The 11,366-nt window shown below is 40.1% G+C and overlaps 1 protein-coding gene across 1 annotated transcript in view; it reads left to right on the plus strand.

The window, feature by feature from the left end:
- The window catches only part of Trub1 (TruB pseudouridine synthase family member 1), a 58,034-nt gene that overhangs the window by 16,901 nt on the left and 29,767 nt on the right, over nucleotides 1-11,366 (plus strand). Inside the window, exon 3 of the mRNA XM_008830239.3 lies at nucleotides 2,712-2,767. Coding sequence (XP_008828461.1) covers nucleotides 2,712-2,767 — 56 coding nt within the window. The remainder of the gene's footprint in view (nucleotides 1-2,711; nucleotides 2,768-11,366) is intronic.

Here is an 11,366-nt window from a genome sequence, read left to right on the forward strand (position 1 = left end):
ATTTATTTATTTTTATTTTATATGTATGAGTGTATTGCCTGCATTTGTGTAGTAAGTAACCTGTGCGTGTAGTGCCCATGGAGGTCCATGAGACAACCTTGGATCTCTGGAACTGGAGCTATAGACAGTTGTCAGGTGGGTGCTGGGAATGGAATCAGGACCTCTTTAAGAGCAACCAGTGCCCTTAACTACTGAGCCATCTCTCCAGTCCCCTACAGTCAAGTCTTACTTAGTTCTGTACCTACACAGTAAATTCGGAATAGGATTTTAGATGTTGAAATGTATGGGTAGGTGGAGTGAAGGGGTCCACGAAGTAAAACTTCAGTCCAAAATCTAGCCCGTGGGTCTTCATTCAGTCCTTGGATGAAAAGTGCTGTTGGGTTGGATCCCAACTCCAGATACTTTTCTAGATGCCACTGCTGCTGTCAGTCTTCTCCACGTTCACCTCCACTAATGACCTCATTTCTTTGGCCTTGCTTTTTTAAAAACTATTTTATTATTTTTATTTTATGTGTATGCGTGTATTGCCTGCGTGCAGGTAAGTACACCCATGTTGTGCAATGCCCGAGAAAGACAGAAGAGGCTGTCCGGATCCCCTGGAATGGGAGTTACGGACAGTTGTTAGCTGCCATGTGGGTGCTGGGATTCAAACCCAGGTCTTCTGCAAGAACAACCAGTGTTCATAACCACTGAGCCATCTCTCCAGCACCCAGCCTTGCTTTTTTTTTGGATACAAAAATGAGGGTCTTAGTCTGGGTAATTCTAAAGCATCTCCTTTTAATTTCATCATTTCAGACCACCTGTTAGCCTAGGCGCCATCCCACAGTACAGTACCATAGCTCATAAAGTCACACATCAGCCTGCTTCTAAGGTTGATGAATGGGCTATTCTTTCTTGTGTCCTAGAGCCTGCAGTCTGTGGATTTAGAGCTTGCTTCTTTAGAGCATACTTCTCCATGTGTTCACAGCCACACTCGCTCCATTTAGAATGCTAAATGAAGCATCTGTGGCCTCGGCCTTCTGAGTGCTCTTCTCACCTCTCCCAGCCACTCCTCTCTGTTCACTCTGACCTAATCATATATTGCCATATGTCATTTAGCATTATTCACTCATTAATCAAGGCAACAGCTTTGAGCACGTGATTTTTTTCCCCCTTGTTTCTATTTTACTTTCCCCTGAGATTCTAGGCTCCTTCAAAGTCAGGAAACAGTTCTATGGCCTCTTTGTTGTCCCTGTAGGAGACCTCTCAGGACTGTGCACGTAGTTGCTGCTCAGGAAATATTGACTGGGGATTCATCTGAGTGTGATCAAATTGCATTCAATCTTTGTTGCTATTATCATACAAAGTTTCTGCCTCGTCAGCAGCAGTATCGGGCACTGCTCTTTGAAGAGTATTGAGCTCTTTGGAGTATCCTGAAGGCAGACAGTGTTTGATCTTAGCTCTTGAACTAGCCTAGTTCTTAGAGATAAAGGGTCAATTCCAATGGGTGTTATGGAAGTTTAGAGGAGGCTTGGTAAAGATTTTATGAATGAGTTGAGACTTGAGCAAGGCTTTGAAGGTTGGGCTTTGAATACTAAGGAGCTATTACTTAGAAACTGAAACCTCATTAAGCATTGTTACAGACTTTGTAGTGTGCAAAAAAGGGGTTTCAGAGAGAGAGTTATGAAATGGCATGAACTGGGAAAGGAAGGATGTGTGGAACACTCAGCTGTGCTGTGGTTCAGGCTGGCCATAGGGGAGGAAGGCCACGTAGTTTGAACTTCAACTCCATCATGTATTTCAACATTCTTAGTCTCTGTGGGCCTCAGTTTCCTCATGTATCAGGTAGAGAGAATTATATAGCTTATAAGGATTAAATGAGATAATGAATGAAAGGTTTATAGATTGGAAATTAGTACATGGTAAGCTTACTGAATAATACCTCCTATCACCTTGATGATAATTTTTTTTCAGCTTACCAATCATTTTGCCTTATTTCCTCTGAATTCTGAATTGTGTGGTTATATTGTGTTCTTATCCACTGTGTTTGTATCCACTGATAGCAAATATTTCAATTCTTAGAAAAAAATGGCCTATTATTATTTAAAGAAACGATTAAATTCACTCTACCCTATCTGGTAAATGTATAGTTGGGATAAATAATGTTCAAAATGATAGAGAATGGTAACTACTGCCCTTAGGGTTAGTTGGGCTGTGTTTAGGAGCCCCTACTTTCTAGCCTGTGTGGCTTTCAGTTGGGCTGCTTTGCTCTTGATGTGTGCTGCTAGTCGTCTTTAAATGGTTCATTAGCTGTGATGATGGCTTTTGCTGTGTCTAATAATGAGTCCTGTCAGGATTTCGCCATACCAGTTGAACCTGGCTGATTGTGCCATGTATTTTTTTACTGGTGCCCATATAAAATTCCAGTGAGTCCTTTGATTGGAGAGATGAGATTGTTTTAATCTTTATTATCTAATTGGCTGGGTTGAGTTTTCTGTTGTATTTAATATTTTGAGGTTGGGAAAAAATATTCTTCTCTCCCTCTCTCTGTTCAGAATTTCTTAGTTTCCGGAGCAGTTGAACTGTTTAGAGTAATAGGGTCCCTCAAGTTATGCTAAATATATATTCTTTCCAATCTTGCATTGCACAGGCCAGTAAATTATGAACAAAATATGTAAATGTCTTACAAATTTAGTTTTCAAGAGTGTCATAATAATTTCTTTCTTTTGCAGTGGTTGGAATTGGAAGAGGAACAAAAATGTTGACCAGTATGTTGTCAGGGTCCAAGGTAAGATTATTGAAATATTTTTCTTCTTTGATGGTTTTCTTAATGACCTACATGCTTACATGTCTATGAAAAGTGTAGTGGCACACGCTTTTAATCCCAGCACTCAGGAGGCAGAGGCAGGAGATCTCTGTGAGTTCAAGGCCTGGTCTACGTAATGAGTTCCAGGACAGCTGGGGCTACAGGGAGACCCTGTCTCAAAAACCAAAAAAAAAAAGTAAATAAATTGCCAGTGTTGGTAGTATAGGCATGTAGTCCCAGTACTGGGGATGCCAGAGGAGTAAGTTCAAAGCTAGCCTGAACTACATAGGGAAACTGTTTCAAAAACACTAAAGCAAATAAGTGAATAAGAAAGAATAAAGTCTAGTTTGCATGGGCAAGCATCCTTCCTACCCTCACGGTGCTGCAGACGTGAGACGATTAATTGAATGGTTAGATTTTAAAAACAAAATAACTTAGTATTTTATGTTTATATATATATGTGTGTGTGTGTATGTGTGTGTATGTATGTATGAGTGTATTGCCTGCATGTATGTGAGTGTACCCGTGTCGTACAGTGCCACGGAGGTCAGAAGAGGGTGTCAGATTCCCCTGGAACTGGAGGTAAGGATGGTTCGTAGGCGCCATGTGGGTGCTGGGAATCGAACCCGGCTCCTCTGCAAGAGCATTCAGTGCTCTTAACCACTGAGCCATCTCCCCAGCCCCTATATTTAGATTTTTAAGCATATAATATTTCTTAGATGAAAGGAACTCACCAGTTGTAAATTCTACTGAATGATGTGTGTGTTGTGTAGTATGCATGTGTAGATACACGTGTTCTTGTGTATATGTATGCTCAAGTGCCATGGCATGCATGGGGAGGTCAGAGGACACCCTCATGGGCAGTTCTTGCCTTCCACTTTGTGTGAGGCAGCTCCCTTTGGTTGTTTGCAGCTGCTACTCCAGGTGAGCTGACCTGTAAGCTTCCAGGGATCTTGCTATTATAGGAGCCCTGAGAGCTACCTGGGTTTGGGGGATTCAAACTTATGTCCTTATATTTGCACAGCAAGCACTTTACCCACTGAGCCATTTCTCCAGCCCTGGAACTTTTTTTTCAGTCTTGGAATTTTTATAAAAATAAAACATTTTGTTAACCATGAATTTTTAAATGAAAACATGCTTTCATTAAACAATAATTTTAAATGCTTATTAAGAAGACAGTGGGAGTACTGGGGAGATGGCTTGGTGGGCAGAGTGCTTGCTTCCCAAGCATGAAGACCTGAATTCTGATCCCCAGCACTTAGATGGTGTGCCAACATGGTGACATGTGTCTGTAACCTTATTGCTGGCAGTCAGAAACAAATGGATCACAGGAACAGGAGCTCGCTGGATGGCCAGCCTAGACAAAATGATGAGTTCCAGGTTCAATGAGAGACCCTACCTCAAAAAACTAAGGTGAAGAAGCAATTATAAAAGATATTCTGATGTCAACCTCTGGCCTTCACATGTATCACACAGGTGAACAGACCTTCACAGATGCATATATCATATATAATAACCAAAAGAAGACTGTGGGACCCCATTAAGATGATAAATTAGGGACAGGAGAAATGGTTCAGCAGTTAAGAGCCCTGGCTACTCTTGCAGGAAACCTAGGTTTGAATCCCAGCACCCACATGGCAGCTAACAACCGCCTATGACTCCAGTTCCAGGGGGATCTGAAGCCCTCTTCTGTCCTCCACCCGTACTTCATGTCATGGGTGCACTTACATACATGTAGGCAATACACACATTAAAATAAAAATTAAAAAAATTTAAAAGATGATAAATTATATTGTTCATCTATAGAAGTGGCCTTGAATAAATCCAAGTGTACTTTTTCAAGCACTTATTAGGAAAAAGAGGAGGTTGGAAACCTGTGAACTGCTTGGGGCATTCAGCAAAGGAACATTGGAATGGAAATCAGGATGTCTCCATAGGAAAAGTTATAAGTATCTCTTCTAGCTCTAAAAAAGATAAATACATATGGATTGCAGTTAGAAGTTGGCCCATGGTTGTAATATCTAGGGCTGGTGGCCAGTGGAAATGCCTGTGAGAGGAAGCTCAGTACATAAAGAAGGGTTTCAACTAGTTCCTGGACTAACATTTTATTTGTTTAAAAAGCCTTTCTCTAAATGTGGTATGAGTAGTTGGTAAATTTATTTTTATTTTCTTTCTTTAAAAAACAAAATCTGTGGTCAAAAACTGAAAGAATTCCCAATTAATTGCAGAGTGATTTCTTGTAAAATATAATTAAGATGTTATGGCAGTGTTGAGTTGCTAGCAGTTTTTAAACCTCATTTTCTGAACATATCTTATTATAGATATCAGCCTGTTGGCCTCCCTTTGAGTTGCAAGTAGTCTAAGTAAATTTTTCTTAGAACAAAAGGCCCTGAAGACATCAACAGGTGTTTGTTTGTTTGTTTGTTTGTTTGTTTGTTTTAAAAAAAAACAAAAACAAAACCTATGCTTCTTAGGAAAAAGGGATCTTAGTGTCTGAGATAAATGAAAAATTTCAATGTGGCTTGCTATGTAACCATCAAAGTATTGGTACTGAAAAATCACAGAATATAAAAAGTGTGTTAGGGACTAGAAATGGCTCAGTTAAGAATGCTTACTGTGCAACCATGAAGACCCAAGTTTGGATCCTAGCTCCCATGTAACAAGCTGGATATTTGAATGAGAATGTCCCCAAGAGGCTCCAAGTATTCTGACGTTTTGTCCCCAGTTGGTAGTGCTGTTTTGGGGGGCCTTATAAGGTTTGGCCATGCTGGAGGAAGCACATCACTGGGGGAGGGCTTAGAGAGTTCTTAAGCCTTGCCAGATCTCAAGTCCCTTTCTTTTTCCTGTGCCTGCTTGAAAATGTGAGAGCTTAGCTTCTGTTCTACTCCAGCCACCTCTGCCACCATGCCTTCCCACCGTGAGAGACTCTTTTATAAGTTCCCTTAGTTGTGGTGTTTCTATCACAGCAACAGAAAAGTGACTAATACAGAGGGGCAGGGACAGGATGATGGTTCAGCTTGCTGACTGCCAGTCTAGCTGAAAAATACGAGGTCTAGTTCAGAGCGAGATCCTGCCTGGAAGGAATAAGGTGGAGTATGGTAGAGGAAGAACCTGGCGCCTTCCTCTGGCCCCTGCCACTGTGCTTGCACCTGCTTAGACATGCACACACCTCCCCAACACATGCGCACATGCATGCATGCATACACAAAAGTGTATTAAAATTAAATAAGTGGCTGCAGGTGATGGTGCACACCTTTGATCCCAGCACTCCAGAGGCAGAGGCAGGTGGATCTCTGTGAGTTTGAGACCAGCATGGTCCACAGAGTGAGTTCTGTGCCAGCCAGAGCTACACAGACCCTGTCTCACAAAACAAATCAAAACATAAACAACCAAAAAAGTAAATATGTGGCTGTTTATTGTAAATTTATGCATTGTACTTAAATGCTATCACAGTTTTTCAATCTGTTTCTGATATAAGTTTTTGCCGGTTGCTTAATATTTGTTTCTTAACTCCAAAATATAAGCTGTGGTTATTCAGCAGAGAAATAAGGATTATGTTTATTTTTTCTTTTGCATTATTCTATATTTTAACAGTTTTACTATAAATAAATCACTTTTATGCTAGTAACAAAATTAGATTCACATTGATAATTTGTTCAGGGTTTTTTTTTCTTTCTTTCAAGCTAAAATCTGTTGAGGTCATTGAACTATTTGCTATCCACTCCTCTCCACAAACTCATAAGTACACACAACACATTGTGTGCTACTAAAAGAATTCACTTGTAAATTCCAGGCATATTTTCAGAACTATGATAACTGAAGATGTAAATACATCTGGTTTAAGTTTTATTTGGTTCAGACTATTTTTGGTGTTTAGCTAGAAAAGCTGAATGTCACAGAGAGAAGTCAGATCCTCAGATGACACATGTGCGTAGAACACCCCAGGTGCGTCTTGTTATAGAAACCTGGTTCCTATGTGTTTACCTTTAAAAATAGGCATCAGTGCTTTGTTAACTGCTTGTGTTTCTCATGCTTTTAATTTTATATTTTGTATTTGTTGAAAAAACTAAATACTTTTCATTTTATTTTTAAGTGTATTGAAAATTACATTTTTGTTAGAAATAATTCTAAACTATTACTAGATATTGTTTTGACAGACTGTATCTATTACTTTATATGTTGCTGTGATAAAAATACCTAGCAAAGCTGGGCGTGGTGGTTGCACGCCTTTAATCCTAGCACTGGGGAGGCAGAGGCAGGCGGATCTCTTGTGAGTTCAAGGCCAGCCTGGTCTACATAGCAAGTTCTAGGACAGCTGGGGCTACACGGAGACCCTGTCTCAAAAAGACCAAAAAAAAAAAAAAAACCTAAAAAAACCTAACAAAAGCAGCTTAAGGCAGGAAGGACTCATAGCCCAGGATGCAGCCCATCCTGGTAGGGAAGGCGTGGGGTAGAAGCATGAGATGACGTCATGGATCTGCAGGGAGGAAGAGAGTGTTGAGTGCTTGTGCTCTGCAGCATTTCTCCCTTTTATTCAGTCTGGGACCCCAGCCCTGGAGATGGTAAGGCCCACCTTTAGGGTGCTCTTCCCACCTCAGTTCATCTACATAATCCCTTACCAACAAGCCCAGAGGTTTGTTTCCATTGTAATCGTGAATCCCATCAAGTTAGCAGTAAATATTAACTATCACACAGACTTGTTTAGCCCTAGAGAATATCTTAGATATTATCTTATCTAGTCACTTAATTTTTTACCTAGAACCATAATAAATTCATTTTACACCGTTAACCTGTATTCACAGACATACAGAAAATATAAGCAAAAATTTTATTAAATAACATCAACCCAGACTGAGTCTCATGTAATCTAAACTAGACTGGAACTTGCATACTGACCTTGAACTCCTGATCCTCCTACCTCCACCTCTTAGGTGCTGGGATTATAAGTGTACATCACTACACCTGGCTATGGTACTCCATTTATTTATTTATTTATTTATTTATTTATTTATTTATTTATTTTTTGGTCTTTTTGAGACAGGGTCTCCCTGTAAGCCCCAGCTGACCCTGGAACTTACTGTGTAGACCAGACTGGCCTTGAACTCACCGAGATTGCCTGCCTCTGCTGGGATCAAAGGTGTGCACCACCACGTCCGGTCTATGATGTACTTTTGATATTTTTTACTTCTAATTCGTTTTTTTAAATGTTAGTGGTTGTAGCCTCTTAGACCCAGATGGTGTTTGAACTGTTTTCTTTTTCTCCACTTCCTAAATTGACAGGTGAATTTTTATTTGTATCATAATGCTACTAGAAAAATTACACTTGTATATAGGGTAGGGTTGCTGCAAGAGTAGAAATATTTTATTCTAGGGTGGTAGACACTAATACTTAACGTTACAAGTCTATTTTAGCATCCTCTTCTTCACAAGCTAGTTCTGACTGGAGGCATTGCTAAGTCAACATGGCCTAACAATTTTTCTGTGGTCAGGAAATGTCCTTAGAATTCTTTTCAGCACAGCACTACTTCTTTGCAGTCACTCTTGAGTAACGGAGTGATGGATTTATAAATGAAATCTTCAGCCCATCCGACTGTATTGCTTCTGTCAGTGAAGACCAGAGATCTTTCAGACCACCCAACTCTTTTCATGCATTCCCTCTTACTCAGATCAGGGTTTTTTTGTTTTAGTTTTTGAGACAGTATCTCCTTGTAGCCCCAGCTGGCCTGGAACTCACTATGTAGACCAGGCTGGGATTAAAGCTATCAACACTGAGCCCGGCTCACAGATTACTTAGGGTCAGGAGAAGAGCCTGAGCTGTGTTCCCCAGGCGTCTTTCTCTCCTGTCTTCCTGTCAGCCCCGTCGTGCTAGTGCTCAGGCTCCTCTTCAGTCTTACTAGTTTTTTCACTTCTTACTCTTTTGAAATTGTGTGTGCAATGTGTGTAAAAATCATTTAGGCTCCCTGTGTAGGGCCACCAATACACAAACATTCCATAAATACTATCACTGCTCCCAAGTGTTTCATTTGTCACCAAATCCTTTGTCTTCTGAATTACAGGCCTGCTAGATTACTCGCATTGCATGATGTCCTGAGACACTTGAAGTCAGTTAGCCAAGCAAGTTCTATTGGAAATCTTGAATATAATTAATTTCTCTTTCAAAAAAATTCCTGTTATTTCTGACACTATAGAGAAAACATAACCCTCATCAGAAAGAGAAAGTATGCCAGTTCTTTAGAAGAAGCTGCTTTTCCATGTTTAAAATCAGAAAGAAATTTCACACTTTAAAGGATACTGAATTGCAGATAGAGGTTCTCAAAGAGTTCAAACTCTATATAGAAGTAGATCTGTGTGAAATGTAATTTAGTCAAAATAAGTGTAAGAGATTGGGCTAGTGCATAGTGCTTAGACTAGAAGAAAGATGTTGCCTTTACCACCTCCCCTACACTAACTGTGAACCAGTTAATTCAACAAAAACTGGACAACAGATGCACTTTGAAGTCCTGGTCTTTGAAGAGGTTTTGGAGAGCTGTCTTTACAAGTTTTCTATATTGATGATTTCAGTTAGCTACTTTATAGATGTTTTAAAGACTGGAAGAACAGATGAAAGAGTCGATGTCCTATTATGAAAACATGAATCTAATTAGTGTTGTACATCTACACGGCTACCCCTATATCTACAGGGAACTAGACCACAGGGGTCCCTGAAGGCAAAGTCAGCCTTTCTCACATGTAGCTCTGTGTTATCTCCAACAACTGAAGTATCGTTGGGTTATACAAAGTTTCCCACCCTGGATATGGTCAAGGGACAGAAGTTTTCTCTAAGAACAGCAGCATTTTTAGCTTACTCAGTCATGAGAATGTGAAATGTGGCTTAAGTGTTATTCCTGTGAGGCTTGGCCAGCTCTGTAGGATTTCAGCATTCTAATCTGCCTTCTCCTGTGGCTGGTTCAGTCTATACCTCTGCTGTATCCTCTGTTAATACCCAGATATTCCATAAGTACTTTGTTGAACACTTGAAATTTCATATCAAGGAATTATGAAGAGCCCTTCTTAATGACATTCAAAACCATATTTTTTTTTTGGATTGGTAGGTTTTTAAAAAATATTCTTTACCCTAAATAACATGCCTCATTTTCTTTGTGAAACCTTGACTTCTGAGTTTTCAAAATCAAGCTTGGAGATGAGTAGAGAGGAGACTTGTTTTTACCAAAAATCAACAAGTCATGAAGTACCTGCAGATCCATGCAATTTTCTATATGGCTTCCATTTGTTTCCTTATAGTGGAATTATGTTGCAATGGCTATATTAATAGGAGTAGAATTTACAACTCTCAGTTACACATCCTGGAGAATAAATAACTCCAAAACCTAGTTTCTGTATACCACCCAAGCAGGTACAAAGGAGTACTTTAGATCCCAGAGGAGAAAGCGGTAAGGCTGTGTGTATTTATTCTTGTCTTTCTGTATTCTGTTCCATATCTTTTTGAGGGTTAGGTGGGAGGCTTTCTTTCAGCTGGAGGTTTGAACTGCCTGGATAAGCTTTTCCAAGTGGCTTAAGAGTAACTGATAGAACTGAAAGTTAATTACTAAATGCTAGTTTAAGGTAAAGGGAGAAAACAACTATGATTTTGATCATCAGCTAGGTGTAGTGAGGGGACTCCTGGGACTCCTTCAGTGGATCTGTTGAAAACTACATTCATAGCTTTGCTGTTTTAAACTTGCAGCAACAGACTCAAAAGATGATAATGTTTCTACTAGAGGTGCAGTGGCTGCTGTGATGGTGATGGAATGTGGCATGGATGTCAGTGTTCTGTAGTTTTCATTTTAATTTCTAAAACAGGAAATACTGAATAATATTTTCTTTAAATGTGCCAGGGCTTCTTCATAAATTTTAAGTGTATGTAGGGGTTCCAAGATCAAAATGCTCGAGAATTGCTGGTGTAAATATCATGTCCCCCAAAAGAACCCAGTGTTGCTAGATACAAGTCAGTTATAGAACCTGGAGCAATTTGAGAATTGCCAGCTACAATCTAAATGTCTAATTATTGTGAGAATATGAAGAATTGCACAAGCCTGTGCATAAAAGTTTGTCAACTTGTTATTAAGCTGATGCTGTGTTTCTAGCTAGTAAGCTACATGACAGAATAGCAGTGCAAATCCTGATAACAGCTTATAGTGTGGGAAAGTAAGGATCAGTAGATAAAACCCTTTTGGAGAACAGTGGGTGTGTAAAGCAGCAGGGTATGTGAGCCCAGAAAGATAAGCCATCAGGAATGGCCATCTCAGGTTTTGCACTAGACACTCTCCCCTCTGCAGGGGCTGTCTTCACTGTCTTACCTTTTTACACTGTAACTTCTAGCTGTGTATTATTTTTATTTTCTGTGTATGCATGTATTGCTTGCATGTAGGTAAGTGTACCCATGTCATGCAGTGCCCACAGAGGTCAGAAGAGGCTGTCGGATCCTCTGGGGCTGGAGTTATGGACAGTTGTTAGCCTGCCATGTGGGTGCTGGGATTTGAACCCAGGTCCTCTGCAAGAACAGCCAGTGTTCTTAACCGCTGAGCCATCTCTCCAGCCCGTT

Source organism: Nannospalax galili, unplaced genomic scaffold (assembly GCF_000622305.1).
Source record: "Nannospalax galili isolate Female #2095 unplaced genomic scaffold, S.galili_v1.0 scaffold974, whole genome shotgun sequence".
Classification (NCBI taxonomy): domain Eukaryota; kingdom Metazoa; phylum Chordata; class Mammalia; order Rodentia; family Spalacidae; genus Nannospalax; species Nannospalax galili.